The following is a 17,903-nucleotide window of genomic DNA, read 5'->3' as shown; positions in this document are numbered from 1 at the left end:
CTAGCCTGGAATGAAACGTGCCGATAGTGGAATCGAGTGGACTTCGGTCCATCTCAGTATCTCTACTGCGAGATGGGATAGCTGCTTCGAAAAGGTACCTCCTTGCTTGTTGATGTAAGCCACTACTGTGGTGTTGTCGCTCATCACTACCACAGAGTGACCCGCCAGGTATTGTTGGAACTGTTTAAGGGCCAGGAAGACGGCCTTCATCTCTAGAAGATTTATATGGAGGCACTTTTCTGATTCTGACCACAGGCCTGAGGTCATGTGGTGCAGAACGTGGGACCCCCACCCTTTCTTTGAGGCGTCCGAAAACAGCATCAAATCCGGGGGGGAGGACGAGAAGTTCCACTCCTCTTCGTAGGTTCTCGTCTGTCACCCACCACTGGAGGTCCGTCCGTTCCGCAGGACCCATAGGGATCATGACGTCCGGGGAATCGTAACCCTGATTCCACCGGGACTTGAGTCGCCACTGGAGAGATCTCATCCTGAGGCGACCATTAGGAACTAGACGAGCCAAAGATGAGAGGTGACCGAGGAGACGTAACCACGATTGGACTGGAAGTTCTTCCCGTCTGAGGAAAGGGCATGCGACCCTCCTCAGCCTTGCTATCCTGTCGTCTGATGGGAAGGCTTTGTGGAGATTGGGGTCTATTATCATGCCTAGATATACCAGTCTTTGAGTGGGAAGCAGAGAAGACTTCTCAAGATTTACCATGATCCCCAGATCTTGGCAAAGTCCCAGAAGTTTGTCTCTGTGTTGAAGAAGGGATGACTCCGAGTCTGCTAGGATCAGCCAGTCGTACAGTTAACGGAGGAGACGGATGCCGATCCTGTGTGCCCACGACGATATCAAGGTGAACACTCTGGTGAAAACCTGTGGTGCTGTGGAGAGACCGAAACACAGCACCTTGAACTGGTAAACCTTGTTGTCTAGACTGAATCTTAAGTACTTCCTTGAAGACGGATGGGCTGAGATCTGGAAGTACAGTACGCTTCCTTCAGATCCAGCGTGCACAAAGTCTTGCGGTCTCAGTGCAAGTCTGACCGTGTCTGCGGTCTCCATGCTGAACCGGGTTTGCTTGACAAACTTGTTCAGAGCTGAGAGGTCGATGACTGGTCTCCAGCCTCCAGACGCCTTCTTTACAAGAAAGAGTCGACTGAAGAAGCCTGGAGACCCATCGAGGACCTCTTGGAGAGCGCCCCTCTTCAACATGGTATGGACTTCTGCCCGAAGGGCTTGCCCCCTTGCTGATCCCATGGCAAGGGAGCTCAATGACACTGGATTCGCTGTCAGGGGAGGTAGAGATGTTGTGAACGGGACGTGATATCCCTGACTGATTACGGAAATCGTCCAGGTATCAGCCCCGAGTTACTGCCACCGGTTTGCGCAACTTTGTAGGCACCCCCCACTGGTGGACATGCAGGGGGACTGCCACTCCTAGCGTTTGCAGCCTCGGACGCTCCCTCTAGGATTCTTCCCTCACCTGGAGGACTTCTTGCCTTTCTTGTCCTTGCCGCTGCCGGTTTCGTGGTCTTGGTAGAGCGTGGCTGCTGGGGTGCTGGAGGTTTATAGGGCTTAGATGTCAGAGTCCTATGTCGGAGGGAGTCTTAGTTCGACTTCCTCCACCTCTTAGTGGCCTGCTCCTCGTCCCTAGGCTCAAAACAAGTTCGTCCCCATCATGGAAGAATGTCTGAGCCTGCTGATCTCGGTGTTGGGGACCTTTTGATGGAATCTCTCAGACACCGCATCTCGACGTTTCAAGATGGTGTTAGCCCACAAGTTCGAGACTTGGTGGGCTAGAAACTCGATCGTGCAAGTGCCCGAGAGTAAAAAGGTCTCCATTGCCTTCCTGGTACGTTCTTTGGATAAATCCTCTGAACGTATCAGGATACCTAAGGTCCCTAGCCAGATGTCCAGCCACGAAGTGGCCTGCATGGCACACTTCGACACCTCCTCCAGGCTAAGGATCTCAATCGCCGAGAATGAGACCTGCCGGGTGGAGTCTCTCGCAAGAAGGACTCCCTTGGTAAGCTCTTCCAATGAATGGTGAAGAGGAAGAGCCAAACAAGTCTTCTCTACGATGTCGAAGTACCTCCTCTGTTGTACACGAGGAGGTGGAAGGAGCTTGTTGCCGGCGCTGGAACGGCTGGAGGAGGCAAGCTCGGAGAGGCCTGGCTCAAAGACTTACAAGGAGTCAGCTTTGCCCTCGGAGAAGTTACCACTTTAGAAAATCCTCTTTTCCTCTTCAGGGGAGTAGAAGCTGCCAAGGATTTGTGGCCCAGGCCAGAGAGAACAGGCTTAAACGCCTGCACGACCGCTCTGCCCAATGTCCCAAACCAAGGCTGCTGGCTGACGGCTGCGCTGTCAGATACTCCCTCTGGAGGGAAAGGGATCGACCGATCCCTGGGAGGAGTTACCAAACGGGGGCTCGTCTGAAAAGATGATGATGATGGAGAAGAAATGTCCCTGGACCTTTCTGGAACCTTTCCCCCTGCCGGCGAGTGCACTGTTCTGCGCCTGGGGGGGGGATGTGACGATGGCGACCCTGCCGCTCGTTGTCCTACAGCGTTGCTGGCTGGCGGCTGCGCTGTCAGATACTCCCTCTGGAGGGAAAGGGATCGACCGATCCCTGGGAGAAGTTACCAAAGGGGGGTTCGTCTGAAAAGAAGATGTTGATGGAGAAGAAGTGTCCCTGGACCTTTCTGGAACCTTCCCCCCTGCCGGCAAGTGCACTGTTCTACGCTTGCAGGGGGGGGTGGCGATGGCGACCATGCCACGCGTTGTCCTGCAGCGTTGCACGTGGGATGGTATTGGCGATCGCTCTGGGGAGCGCTGGCGCTCGCGCGATGGGGAATACCCAGATTCGCGAGCGATGGCGCGTAGGAGCGCGTGCCGGAGACAGCAGAGGGTGTGCAGAAGGTAGATTGCGCGCTCGCGGGCGCACAGGATGAAGAGCCCGTGCGGTCGATGATACCGTTGGGCGCGCGTGCGCAGGAGAGACATCTCGCGCGCAGGCGCGCATGTGTGTACACAGGCTGGGGAGATGGGCATGGGCGGGAGGGGGTGACTGCGCGCGTATGCATGCTGGTGAGAGATGGTGCGCAGGTGAAGAACGACGGCGCGCTGCCGAGCGCTGACGAGCAGGGTAAGTATTCAACTTCTCTACTGCGCCCAGATCGGAAGATCGTGGGCGCGCAGGAGAGCTCTATCGCGTTGGCGTATAGGAGAACGATGGTGTGCATGGCGCGCAGAAGGTTGAAGGCGCGCAGTGGAGCGCTGGCGTGCATGTAGCACTGGCGCGCAGGCGAGCGCTGACACGCAGGAGAGCGCTGGCGCACTTTAGCAGGAATGTCAGCCAACGATTGAGTGCTGGCGCGCAGGTGAGCGCTGACACGCTTTGTCAGGACCGTCGGCAGCATAAGAGCGCTGGCGCGCAGGCGCGTAAGGGACGTATGCGCCAATTTGCGCATAAGCCCTTGGCGACCCTGCCGCGCGTTGTCCTGCAACGTTGCACGTGGGATGGTATTGGCGATCGCTCTGGGGTTGCGCTGGCGCTCGCGCGATGGGGAATACCCAGATTCACGCGCGATGGCGCGTAGGAGCGCGTGCCGGAGACAGCAGAGGGTGCGCAGAAGGTAGATTGCGCGCACGTGGGCGCACAGGATGAAGAGCGCGTGCGGGCGATGATACCGTTGGGCGAGCGCGCGCAGGAGAGACATCTCTCGCGCGCATGTGTTCACACATCAGGCTGGGGAGATAGGCGTGGGTGGGAGGGGGTGACTGCACGCAAATGCGTGCTGGCGCGCAGGTGAAGAACGACGGCGCGCTGCCGACCGCTGACGAGCAGGGTAAGTATTCAACTTCTCTACTGCGCCCAGATCGGAAGATCGTGGGCGCGCAGGAGAGCTGTGGGGCGTTGGCGAGCGCTGGCGCACAGGAGAACGATGGCGTGCATGGCGCACAGAAGGTTGAAGTCGCGCAGTGGCGCGCTGGCGTGCATGTGAGCACTGGCGCGCAGGTGAGCGCTGACGTGCAGGAGAGCGCTGGCGCACTTTACCAGGAATGTCAGCCAACAATGAGTGCTGGCGTGCAGGTGAGCGCCGACGCGCTTTGTCAGGATCGTCAGCAGCATAAGAGCGCTGGCGCACAGGTGAACGCTGGCACGCAGGTGAGCGCTGACGCGTAAGGGACGTATGCGCCAATTTGCGCATACGCCCTTGATGCCTCGAAGGGACCGTTGCCTGTCTTACAACAACAGGATGGGTGGGCACCCACAGCGCATCAGCAGCCAGGAACGGCGACGGCAGGTTAGCAGGTCTAACAGGTGGAAGGTCAACGAGTCCTTTGTAAGGACGACCTTCTACCGAAGGAGATCGCGAATGAACCGCAGAGAGGTCCAGGGTTGTAGCCGGAACAGTCGGGGATCGATGACGAGGCTCCTCTGCGGCGGACTGCGGCAATGATGATGAACCGAAGAGGCGCCTCCTCACACCCTTGTGAGGTGAAGGAAGGCCTCTCCGGCGAAGAGGAAGGCGAGCTTTACGCCGAATGCGCCCTCTAGGTGCCGTTGGGTCAGCGAGCTGACCGTCAGTTGTCCTTCAAAGAGGAGTCTCTGTGAGTGAACTCCCCCAAGGGGGAGAATCACTGGCAGGAGAGACTGTTCGACTTAGTTCCTCCCTCGAAGGTTGAGCAGAGGGAGAAACTAAGCCTTCACCTACAGCAGGTTGATCAGTTGCAGAGGTCGGAGATACCGCATCGGAAGCCTCTGCCACCACAACGTCGACGATAGACAGAGGATCAACCTCTGCCAAAGTCAGCGATTGTTTGACAGCGGCACCCAACCGGATCATGTCAAACAAGGCTTCCTTGGAGGGCAAACCCTCGAGCCCCAAGGAAGACCAAAGCTGAAACAAATCATTATTGCTTACATTAATATTTAAATCCTCCCCCAGGGGAGGAGGGGGAGCTGCCTCGCTATGGGAGGCAACTCCCTCTCCCGAACCCCGAGGTCGGGAAACAGAACTATGGCCTACGCTACCCCTCGACGCTCTCTCGGAAGAAACCGATCGAGCGGGAGCTTCGGAGGAGGTTTGGGCAACGGAACAAGGCTCCTTGGGAATTTCTCCTTTCAAAGAAACCTTCGAAGAAGAAATATCCCGCTTGGACTTCTTCCGTCGGCGAGAAAACCCCTCCCACTGGGAGGTAGACCACTCCCTACACTCACCACACTTATTAGTTCTATCACACCGCTGGCCCCCACAATAAGGACAAAGGGTGTGAAGGTCTGTCTCGACCGCCGACATAAACGTACCACAAGGGCGGTCGGGTAATCCAGGACACTTGCGCATGAGAGCAGAGGCAAACTTCACAAATACACCTGTAGAAGAGGAAGCAAAAATGCATTAATGGCTGTCAGAGAGGCGAGGGTGTGAGCGGACACGTCCAACTACCACCCGAGCCGAGAGTAAAGTGAGCTCGAGCACAGGTGTGTGTGAGGGGGTAGCAGGCTACCCTCCCTAAAACCCGCTAACTAGCGGTGGGGTAGTAAACCCTCGTTAAAATTCTAATGGCTCGTCATTTAAGCTACACCGAAAGTAATACATACATACATATACATTTGTTTCATCAACAAATGAAACAAAAACAAAAAGGGGACCTCTACTCTCTACGTTCCTCCCAGCCTGACAAGGTACTCAACCGAGTTCAGCTGGTACTGCTAGGGTGCCACAGCCCACCCTCCCCCGTTATCCACCACAGATGAAGCTTCATAATGCTGAATAACCCCTATTAAATAGCGTGGTTTGTATGTCAGTTACGGAACAAAATGACAAATTCAGAGATAATTTGTATTTTTCCTAACCATACAAACCTTAGCTATTTACATTGGGTTTACTTTCGGCGTAGCTGAAATGACGAGCCAATAGTTTTTAACGAGAGTTAACTACCCCCCCGCTAGTTAGCGGGGGCGTAGGGGAAGGGGTAGCTTGCTACCCCTCCCCCCCCCCCCACACTGGTGATTTGCTTCACTTCACTTAGAGGTAGGACTTGACTTGGGGGACAGGGCTGGCGGGCAAATATGTGTAAATAGCTAAGGTTTGTATGGTTAGGAAATATACAAATTATCTCCGAATTTGTAATTTGTTCCGTAATTGATTGATTGATTTAAAGTTTTCAGGCATCCTGACATCTAAGGTCATTGACGCCGGTAACATTGAATTTATGTATACAAAAATAAAAAAAAAAAATAAAAAATAAAAGAGTATTCAATTAAAATCATAAAAGTTGAATGTCATAAAAGTTAATTAGTTTTCAGAAGATCTGCTTCTGAAATAAATCTAAAAATGCCACTTGCATAGGACACATCATTTCCAAGAATCTTGGCAAGGATGAACCTGCCACCCTCACCTCGAGCCTCAAATAAATATCTATTCCTTAAGTTGTTATAATTGGGGCATTCGGTCAACAAATGCCTCACTGTTAGAGGTACTAAACAGTCGTCACAATACGGTTGGTGTTGGCCCTTCAGCAGAAACTCGTGTCAACCGAGTGTGACCAATACGGAGACGACAAAGAGACGTCTCCCATTTTCAGGGCATCATATTATACCTCCAAGGAGATATTTGTTCCGTAACCGAAATACAAACCACGCTATTTACATTGGGTGACTTACCCCTTACTGACTTCGGCTTTACCCGGGGGCTCCGCCTCCCAGTGAGTAGCACTTGAAAAAAGGTGCCCCTGCACCTCACAAGTTCCCTGCTTCGCAAGGAACGTGTGGCCTACATAAGTTGTGTGTGGAGGAAAGAGCGTGACTCGTCCTATGAAGTTGACCTTGAGACCTTTAGATAGGAATCCAGCATCGGATGTTCCCAATACCACCTCGTCAGGGTATGGGGGACGCGACAGTATTAAACTTGATAGTAGGAGCACAAGGAAGCATGGGTTACCTGCAGAGGTTGAGGTCAGCTATGCGGAGACCAGGATGCTGCTTCCCCAAGAGAGGGGAGAATGAAGAAAGTAGTAAGGGTCAGACATACTCTTTCATTCACGCAGACTAAAACCGGGTAACAACACCCTCAACCTACTGCTACTTGTCCATAAAGGAGCCTGAGGTTAGACCAGCTGTTGTGCAGCCACCACAGGGCCGATAGAAAACGTATCGAGGCTCCTGTGGGTTACGTCCTGCAGGTAGTGGGCTATGAAGGCCGTCTGACGCTTCCAGACCCCAGCTTGAAGCACCTGCGTCACAGAGAAGTTTCTCTTGAAGGCCAGGGACGTAGCAATGCCCCTGACGTCGTGTGCCCTAGGGTGACGTGACGGAGGAGGGTCTGGATTCAAGGCGTGATGAATAACCCTTCGAATCCAAGCCGAGATGGTATTCTTGGTGACCCTCCTCTTCGTCCTGCCTGTGCTAACAAACAATGCTCGCACTTGAGGACGAACTGCAGCCGTTCTCTTCAAGTAATACCTCAGACTCCTCACTGGACATAGTAGCAGCTGGTCTGGGTCACTTGTTACGGAACGGAGACTCGCGATCCTGAAAGAGTCGAATCGTGGGTCCGGCACTCCAGGATTCTGAGTCTTGGCAACAAACTCAGGGACGAACCTGAACGTTACCTCCCCCCATCCCCTTGAATGGGCGATGTCGTACGAGACACCATGAAGTTCACTACCTCGCTTGGCAGAGGCCAAATCGAGCAGGAAAGCCGTCTTCCAAGACAGGTGGCGATCAGAGGCCTGGCGTAATGGTTCGAAGGGAGGTCTCTTAAGAGCCCCGAGGACCCGAGCCACGTTCCAAGGAGGAGGTCTCACTTCCGACTGAGGGCAGGTAAGCTCATAGCTACGTATGAGTAGAGAGTGTTCCAGCGAGGAAGAAATGTCCACTCCTTTGAGCCTAAAAGCCAAGCTTAAGGCTGAGCGATAGTCTTTCACCGCTGAGACCAAAAGGCGCATTTCCTCCCGCAAATAAACAAGGAACTCCGCTATTGCTGGAATAGTGGCATCGAGTGGAGAGATACCCCTCCCACGACACCAACCACAGAAGACTCTCCACTTCGCCTGGTAGACTCCCTCAGAGGACTTTCGCAGGTGCCGAGACATCCTCTCCGCAACCTGTTGCGAAAAGCCTTTCTCCGTGAGAAGACGCTGGATAGTCTCCAGGCGTGAAGCCGAAGCGAGGCTACGGCCTTGTGGAAGATGTTGCAGTGTGATTGTCTGAGTAGCTCGTGTCGTGGGGGAAGTTCTCTCGGGAGCTCCGTCAGGAGCTGCAGAAGGTCTGAGAACCATTCCGCATGATGCCATAGCGGAGCTATCAGAGTCATCGAACATTTGACCGATATATAGTCTGGTCCTGTTGAGCACCCTTCTCATCAGACAGAACGGTGGGAAGGCGTACACGTCGATGTTGTCCCACCGTTGTTGAAAAGCATCTTGCCAGAGTGCCTTGGGGTCCGGGACTGGGGAGCAGTACAGGGGCAGCTTGAAATTCAAGGCTGTCACGAACAGATCCACGGTCGGGGAACCCCACAAAGTCAAGACTTTGTTGGCTATCTGAGGATCCAAAGACCACTCGGCACTGACTATCTGCGAAGCCCTGCTCAGACTGTCGGCAAGCACATTCCTCTTGCCAGGAATGAAGCGAGCTGATAGTGTTATCGAGTGGACTTCGGTCCACCTCAGAATCTCTACTGCAAGATGGGATAGCTGCTGCGAAAAAGTACCTCCCTGCTTGTTGATATAAGCCACTACCGTGGTGTTGTCGCTCATCACCACCACGGAGTGACCCGCCAGGGTTCGTTGGAACTGCTGAAGAGCCAGAAAGACCGCCTTCATCTCTAGCAGGTTGATGTGCAGGTACTTTTCTGATTCTGACCAAAGGCCTGAGGTCCTCTGGTTCAGAATGTGCCCAAAAACAGCGTCAACTCCGGGGGGAAGGACAAGAAGATCTACTCCCTTTCACAGGTTCTCGTCGACCAGCCACCACCGCAGGTCCGCCTGTTCCGAAGGTCCTATCGGGACCTGTAAGTCCGGGGAATCGGATCCTTGATTCCACCGGGACTTGAGCCGCCACTGCAGGGATCTCATCCCGAGACGGCCGTTTGGAACCAGACGAGCCAGGGAGGACAGGTGACCTAAGAGACGCAACCACGATTGGGCGGAAAGCTCTTCTCGCCTGAGGAAAGGTTCCGCCACCCTCCTCAGCCTTGCTATCCTGTCATCTGATGGAAAGGCTTTGTGGAGATTGGTGTCTAACAACATGCCTAGATAAACCAGTTGTTGGGACGGCTGCAGAGAGGACTTCTCGAGATTTACAAAGATCCCCAGATCCTGGCAAAGTCCCAGAAGCCTGTCTCAGTGTCGAAGAAGGGTCGACTCCGAATCTGCTAGGATCAGCCAGTCGTCCAGATAACGAAGGAGACGGATGCCGTTCCTGTGCGCCCAAGATGAAATCAGGGTGAACACTCTGGTGAACACCTGAGGTGCTGTGGAGAGACCGAAGCACAGCGCCTTGAACTGGTAGGCCTTGCTGTCTAGGCTGAATCTCAAGTACTTCCTGGAAGACGGATGGATTGGGATCTGGAAGTACGCGCCCTTTAGATCCAGTGTGCACATGAAGTCTTGCGGTCTCACTGCAAGTCTGATCGTGTCCGCTGTCTCCATGCTGAACGGAGTTTGTTTGACAAACTTGTTCAGAGCTGAGAGGTCGATGACAGGTCTCCAGCCTCCAGACGCCTTCTTTACAAGAAAGAGTCGACTGAAGAAGCCTGGGGAGCCGTCGACGACCTCCTGGAGAGCATCCTTCTTGAGCATGGTCTCGACTTTTGCCCGAAGGGCTAGCCCCTTTACCGATCCAATGGCATAGGAGCTCAACAACACTGGATTCGCTGTCAGGAGAGGTTGAGATGTCGTGAATGGGACGCGATAGCCTTGGCCGATCACAGAGACCGTCCAAGCATCGGCCCCTTGTTGCTGCCACCTGTGCACTCAACGTCGAAGGCATCCCCCCACAGGTACACACGCGGGGGGACTGCCACTCCTAGCATTTGCGGCCACGGCCGCTCCCTCTAAGAGTTTTGCCTCCCCTGGAGAACTTACCGCCCCTCTTGTCCTTGGCTGGAAAGGGCTGGGGCTTAGGCACCACTTTCTTAGCTGCCGGTGCCTGCTTTGGTGTCTTGCGAGGCTGCTGCTGCGGAGCTGTAGGCTTATAGGGCCAAGATGCAAGGGCCCTTTGGAGGAGGGAGTCCTGGCTCAACTTCCTCCACCTCTCAGCTGTGCGTTTCATGTCCTGCGGCTCGAACAGATTCCCCCAAAGGAGGCAAGCCTGCCTGAGCCTGCAGATATCCACGGCGGGGACCTTCGGGTGGATCTTCTCGGTCACCGCATCACGATGCTTCAACACCGAGTTGGCCCAAAGGTTGGTAACCTGATGTGCCAGGAACTCGATGAAGCGAGTGCCCGAGAGGAGGAAGGTCTCCAGGGCCTTCCTATTGGTCTCCTTAGACAGATCCTCGGAGCGCAATAGGATGCCCAGAGAACCTAGCCAGATATCCAGCCACGAAGTGGCCTGCATGGCGCACTTCGCGACCTTCTCATGGCTCAGGATCTCCGACGCCGAGAATGTCACCTGCCGGGCGGAGAGCTTCTCAAGGGGAACTCCCCTAGCGAGCTCTTCTACCGAATGATGGAGGGGAAGAGCGAGGCTAGACTCCATGATCTCAAAATACCTTCTCTGCTGGAGACGAGGTGGGAGGAGTTTGTTCCCGGCAGAGGAACGACTGGAGGAAGCGAGAACCGCGAGTTGAGCATTGGCCCTGGCTCTGGCACTCTTCAGCCCCTGGGACCAGGGCAAAGCAGCGCTGGCCTTGGGGGGATTCTGAGTTCCGTACACCTGATCCAGGACCGTGTCCTTGCCTTCACGGGGGGCGATCACGGGGTCCATGAACCCGTTGAGTAGTCTCATCAGGCTCAGGACTTGCCAGAAGGCATGCTCAGACTCTTGCTGGTCTCCTCCCTGTGGGCTGGCAGCTAAGTCTCCCGTCCCCGGAATCTCTTCCTGGGGAGATGCGTAGACGTTCTCCCGGGGTGCAGCTGAATCCTGACGAATTCGAGAAGACGACTTCGGAATCGTCTTGGAGTCTTTAGGTTCCCTCCTGGGTGAGATACACGACCCCAACAAAGAGGTCTGGAAGGCGCCTTCCACGCAAGACAATTCCCCTCCACGAGGAGACGACTCCCCCCTTGGTGCCGAGGGGGAGACCGCTACCTTACTGGGTTCTCCTGAGGACAGAAAAGCCTCGTCTTCAGGAGAAGGAGAAAGCGCCTGCGAAGGGGATGGAGCCTTCCTGACGGACCTCTTAGGAACCAGCTTCTCCCTGGGAGAAGTCACCACGAAGTCCACTCCTCTCCTTCTCTTTAGCGGGGGCGAGGCCGCTGTTGGCTTGTGTCCTTGATCGGCGAGTGCCGGCTTCATAGCCTTCACTAACGCCCGCATCAGAGGACCAAACCAAGACTGCCGAGACACGGACACAGAGTCCGAAATTCCCGCTGGAGGGAAGGGGATCGGGCTATCCTTTGGAGTGGACACCACTGGACCTGCCTGTAAGGAAAAAGGGGAAGAAAGTTCTGACCTCTCCGATGGGTCTTCCCTATCCTGAAAAAGAGACCTGCGCTTAGGCGGGGGGGATACTGATTGCGGTCTGGCGACACGCGTCCCTGCTGACGCTCGTGCGTAGGCGACACTAAGGAGTCACGCGCGAGGAGCTGTTGAAGCGCGGGCGCGCAATCGCGCAAAGGCAACTGAGCGCGGGAGCGGTCGCACGCGGGCGAACGATCGCGTGGGCGTGTAGGCGAGTAAGCAAGCCAGCGCGTAGGCGAGCTGGCGAGTGAGCGCGTTGGCGAGGGAACGCGTTGGCGTGTGGGCGAATGAGATCGCTCCGACGACCGCTGTCGATGGTGTCCAGGGGACCTGTAACGCGTGGGAGATCGATGGCGCGTTGGTGAACGCTGGCGCGTAGGCGAGCGATGGCGCGTTGGCGCATGGTGGAACCTTGGCAAGCGATGGCACGTAGAACGCGCAGGCGAGCGACCGCACATGGACAAGCTGGAAGGAGGAGATACATGTCTCTCCAGATCTTCTGGGTGCCGACGCGTAAGAGAGCGCTTGCGCGCAGGCGAAAAATCACGCGGGCGGTCAGGAGATCGCCGATGTTCAGGGGACCGTTGACGCGCTGGGGACCGTTGACGCGCAGGAGATCACTGACGAGCAGGCGAACGTTGACGCGTCTTTGATCGCTGGCGAGCTGGTGATCGCTGGCGAGCAGAAGGGCGACGCGTGGAATCCTGTGTGGGAGCTGCCGGCGCGTTGCTCAAAGGCGAACGTTCACGAACGGCCTCAGGAACAGGAGGAGCGTGGGCGCGAGGGCGTACAGTAGCCTTAGAAGTACGCGTAGGCGACCGCGGTGTTGTTGCGCTGGAACAGGCTGACGAGCAGGATCGCAAGGCCGAGGAGAAGAAGTCCTTGTCCAAGACCTGAACCGAAGTTCTAGGTCGCGCGGGCGATCGTGGGCGCAAAGGGCGCGTATCAGGAACTGGGAGCGCAGGTGCGCTCTGACGGGCAGGAGATCTAGAGCGCTCAGGAGACCGATGGCGCGCTGGGCGCATAACAGGAACAACAGGATGTTCGGAGTCCTTAGGAGAGCGCTGGCGAGCAGTGGGGAGACGATCATCAGGAGAGCGCTGACGATCAGGAGAACGCTGACGAGCAGGAGAGCGGCTGTGCACTAACTCTGCAGAACGCTGACGAGCAGGAGAGCGGCTGTGCACTAACTCTGCAGAATGCTGACAAGCAGAAGAGCGGCTGTGCACTAACTCTGCAGAACGCTGACGAGCACGAGAGCGCCTGTGCGCTAACTCTGCAGAAGGGTGCGCAGGGGAACCCTAACGCGGAAGGGAAGCACCCACACCGTGGGAGGCAACCCTTTGCCCCGAAGGGACCGTTGTCCGTCGGATGACGAGGTCAGACTGCTGTCCATCTGCACCAGGGGCGGAAGGTCTGGAAGGCGGAGAATGAGATCGATCCCCTGAGAGGTCTAAGGAGGCAGGAGCTGCAGGCTGCTTACGGCGAGAAGAATCCCCATCGGAGGAAGGAGGCGAAGATTCAAAAAGGCGCCTCTTAGCACCCTCATAGGGAGACGGGAGGCCCTTACGACGTAGCGGACGGTGAGCCTTAGGGTGTAGGCGGCCACGAGGGGGGTCGTCAGGATCATCCGTCCTCCGAAAGGGAGTCTCAGTCAAAGCGCTCCCCCGAGAGGAAGGCTTGGCAGAAGAAGAGCCCGTGGGACTCCCTTCCCCCTTCGAAGGATGTACAGAAGGGGGAGGAGAGCCTTCAGCAACGTCATCCTCATCAGGAACCGCAGAGGTTTGCCCCGACCCGTCGGAAGCCTTTGACACCACGACGTCGACGATAGACAGAGGATCTACCTCTGCTATCACCAACGACTGCTTAACAGCGGCCCCCAACTGGACAAGGTCCAACAGGGCTTCCTTGGAGGGCAGGCCCTTCAGCCCCAAGGAAGCCCAAAGCTGAAAGAGATCTCCGTGAGACAAAGAATCATTATCAACAACTCAACAACCTCCCCGGGGGGAAGAGGGGGAGCCGCCCCGCTATGGGAGGCATCGCCCTTTCCCCCTACCCAAGGTCGGGAAACAGAACTAGGGCCTGCGCTCCCACTCGGCGGTCTCTCCTTCGGAGCCGGACGAGGGGGAGCTTCGGAGGAGGTTTGGGCGACAGAAGAGGAGTCCCGAGAGCCTTCCTCCTTCAAGGCAACCCCAGAAGGAGAACGGTCTCTCTTGGACTTCTTCTTATGCCGGCGGCCAAACTTCTCCCACTGGGAGGCAGACCACTCTCTACAAGTATTTTCTCTGTCACACCGTCGGCCTCGACACTGCGGACAAAGGGTGTGAGGATCCGTATCCACAGCAGACATGAAAGTACCGCAAGGGCGACCAGCAATACCAGGGCACTTGCGCATGATGGATATCCAAGGGTGAGGCCAACTTCAAACACACACAAGCTGAGGAAAAGCAAAAAAGATTAAGGCTGTCAAACGAGGACGATGGACAGACACGTCTGTTCATCGCCGGAGCCAAAAGTGAAGTGAAGCAAATCACCGGTGTGTGGGGGGGGAGGGGTAGCAAGCTACCCCTCCCCCTAACCCCCGCTAACTAGCGTGGGGGTAGTTAACCCTCGTTAAAAACTATTGGCTCGTCATTTCAGCTACGCCGAAAGTAAACCCAATGTAAATAGCGGGGTTTGTATTTCGGTTACGGAACAATGGAGTATTTACTCAAATTAAAAAATAGTAACAATTTTGAGTAATTACTCCATTTTTAAATTAGAATTTATTTTTAATGTATAGTATATGGTAAATATACTTTAACTACTAGCAAAACTGGAATTCGCTATAAGATATGTACGAGTGCTGGCTAGTTGGTATTTTCCCCATTATGTTTACTAGGGGCTGGGGCATAATAACTTAACGTATTTGTTGATTAAAATGTGAAGTAAGTGGGGAGCTTTCTGTACATTTACAATGACGTATCTGTCAAGTAGGTTTTTAAAACCAGTTACAGCTTACAAGTACTTCATAGTTCTCGGATGTTCTTCTACAACAGCCATTTTTTTCCCACCTTCCCCTTCAGTTTCAACTTGACCACCTTCACGTAAAGACTTCTCCAAGCAAGAACTTGAGAAAGTACAGTACATCAATATTTCAAAATTTAGTGTAATTTCATTTATGACAGCAATTGATTATGATGGAATTTCTCTCGGTTGAGTGTAAAGCTATTATTACTCATGTGAATTTAAAAACAACAGCAAAAAAATGCCTCAGAGGTCGGCTTCTGACTCAATTTTTAGGGAAGACCAGCACATTTTCTACTGCAAAGCTTCTCTAAAGATTGAAAAAAAACTCAATCATAAGGAAAGGAATTATTTGTGATTTACTTTTTCATAATATAAGGATTTATTCATGATTTACTTCATCATAATATAAGGACTTATTTATGATTTACTTTATCAAAATGTAAGGATTTATTTGCAACAAGCTTTCAGTCTGTGAACTGGTAAGGAGGCGTCGGCTAAAAGTTGTGACCTGGGAAGATTTGTGACATGGGTCCAGGGGGCTTGTCTCCTGGCTAGCGGTTGTGACCTGGGATTGATTGATTTAAAGTTTTCAGGCATCCTGACATCTAAGATCATTGACGCCGAATTGAGACCTGGGAACTACTAGGTTAGGTTAAGTAGGTTTGTTAGGTTCTGTACCCTTTTACAAATCTCAAAAGTTAAATAATTACGTTTTAGTCAGTTTTCTGTCACTCCCATGAACCATAAATTTTTCCCATTGGTTATCTTGTGCTTATTTTGCATTTCTGGCCATTATTATAGCTGAAAATCACTCGTTTATGACATTTCCCCACTCCAAAAAACATCCCGGTTACCCACCGGGGTCCCTCATAATTGTCTTTTTATATACGAGGGTCCAAAAACTCTCGACCGGGTGGTTTGCCCCTGATGATGGTCAGAAAAGCATAAAACACAAGATAGTGAGTAGGAAACTATGGTTCATGTATTTGGCTAAAATCAAAGTGTCGTATATTTACCAAGTATATCAAACGTACGCTGGCATCAAAAAATTATGTTTGGTTGACTATGTTGACGATGTCCGTTCCAGGTTGTTTAGGAAACCAAGCTAATTTTTTTTTTTTTTTCATAACCCCTCCTCCCTTGCTCAACATATCTTGCCATTTATTGCTTTCCCATCATTCAAAGAACTTCCTAATTACTGTACAAGAAGAGGAGAGCTGCAGGGCTACATAATTTGGAAGTAAATAGAGAGCATGCTCTTGTAAACAAAATACCAGTTTATTGAATGTATCAAAGCATTTAACCAATTACTATTTTCCAAAATATAAAACAGGTTTTGCAATAGTGGTCACCATTACTATAATTTTGGTAAAGCAATCTCTAAAAACACAATCATGAGAAATTCTTACGTCAGTAAGCCGAGAGTCAAAGGAGTGTCTTAAGGAAAGTTTAAGTGAGACGGGGTAGGCCTACCACACCAACCAGTAGGTACAAGATGTCCAATTTAAGATTTACCGGTTCTATTGTAGTTTATTATAGGGTAATGTAACCTAGGGAAAGAAAACGGTCCGTTCTCTTCGAAAATAACAAATGTTCCTATCGGAAATGAAGTTTCTGAAATATATATACTGTATATCTATATCCACCGATAATGTTAGTGAAGAGAGCCAGTGGCGGAACAAGAACCATTATATTTAGCGTTGCTAATGTTAGCATGCGCAGCTCAACATTACCGCTTGCCAGTACATACGAGCTTGATGTTTTTGTTTTCTGGCGAGCGAAGCGAGCCTGCGGCGGAACAAGAGCCATTATATTTAAAAATTTTAACAAAATATATGTTTCCCTCTAGTAAATAATGTGATTTAACAGGTTTTCACCTTCATTGCATCCGCAACAACAACCACCAGTTCGGCTACTTGAAGTTAGTCAAATTGTTGTTTGTTTGCAGTTGAAAGGAAGGTGAAAACTGGTTAAATCACATTATTTTCTACTGGAAAAGATATATTTTCTATTCGAAATGATACCCTGTAGACTTGTAAAACTTTACCGATTTACCAACCACACTGGAATCTAAACTGGCCATAGCTAAACCTTGTAGAAATAAATAAAGGGAATTTTACTAAATTTCAAAATCAAACAATGTCTAGTTCTCTATTAACGCATATTATAGATATCCAATCCAAGGATTGCTAACCTTAAAATTAGCAGAAAATAGGTTAGACGCGACTAGGCCTAGTTAAACATTTGCTCCAAGTCTAGCCTAACCCAAGATATAATTTGTGATTTTAGATTAGAAATGGCTTAGTGAAGTCAGTGAGACCATTTAGGAATATTCCTGAACGGTTTTCTTTTCGGGAAACTTACCACAGGAGACGACAGTAAAGATTAGCTTTAGCCCAAGATGCTAGATAGGGCTAAGGGTCCCATGGACTAAACCTTAACATGTCATCAAACATAAATCAGATATCAAGACAGTATTAAAATGAAGAGTTACATTAAATAAAAAACAGTTTCTTGATATTTAACACATATTAGAAATCCCAATCATTACAGGGAAGTTTTACCGCATTAAGTTTTCACTTACCCTTTGTCTGTGGACATCAGCTACTGCATAGGACATAGGAGAGCCAATCAACACAATTTTGTCCTTCCTCTGACCACAATCAATAAAATAAGTAATAAAATTTGGGGTGTAAACAGGCGGCATAATAATATAGTCGTAAAACGTAAGAATTTTCACATACAAGACGTAAGCGTCCTCTTACCTAAAATGGCGTCTTCCCTCTACGTCGACCCTCAAGGATTGTAGGTGAAAGAGACCAAAAACTTCCTGATTTCGTTGTTAGGAATTTTAGTACCTGCAATTACTCTTAATATTACACAAACTCTTTATTTAACACAAAACAAAAAACTTTCTTAATCAGGTAAAAATAATATTACTCCTGAATAATTTTGTGGAATATGGTTTATTTATGTTTTATAATTGTAAAAGTAAACCGGCTCAGAGAGCCGATTCAATAAACCATCATAGACATACTTAGGCCTAAGGCTTAAGGTTTGACCATGATAATATCATGGTCAGTATATAAAAAAGCAACAATATTGATTTGGTGAAAATAAAATATCGTTTATAAGAATTTTCCCATATCTAATCGAAATAATGGAGTAGCGTGTAAAGCTAACCATATCAAAATGCGGTGTGGCTAATAAATCTAGTACCAGTTTTGGGCTGCGTAGTCAATAGTATATTGATTG

The 17,903-nt window shown here is 51.7% G+C and overlaps 1 protein-coding gene across 2 annotated transcripts in view; it reads right to left on the bottom strand.

Moving 5' to 3' along the window:
- LOC137658172 (uncharacterized) overlaps positions 1–17,558 on the bottom strand; it is a 30,037-nt gene extending 12,479 nt beyond the window's left edge. The window contains exon 1 of one of the 2 annotated variants that reach the window (XR_011047269.1): positions 17,414–17,558. Coding sequence is in view for 1 of the 2 variants with exons in the window: in XM_068392854.1 (XP_068248955.1) it covers positions 17,233–17,355 (123 nt within the window). In the remaining variant the exon portion in view is untranslated. The other variant, XM_068392854.1, reaches the window with a different exon arrangement.
- Between the last annotated feature and the right edge of the window lie 345 nt (positions 17,559–17,903).

The sequence above is a fragment of the Palaemon carinicauda genome, chromosome 19, assembly GCF_036898095.1.
Source record: "Palaemon carinicauda isolate YSFRI2023 chromosome 19, ASM3689809v2, whole genome shotgun sequence".
Lineage (NCBI taxonomy): Eukaryota > Metazoa > Arthropoda > Malacostraca > Decapoda > Palaemonidae > Palaemon > Palaemon carinicauda.
The sequence above is the reverse complement of the archived record's forward strand: the minus strand, read 5'-3'. Positions and strand labels throughout refer to the sequence as shown.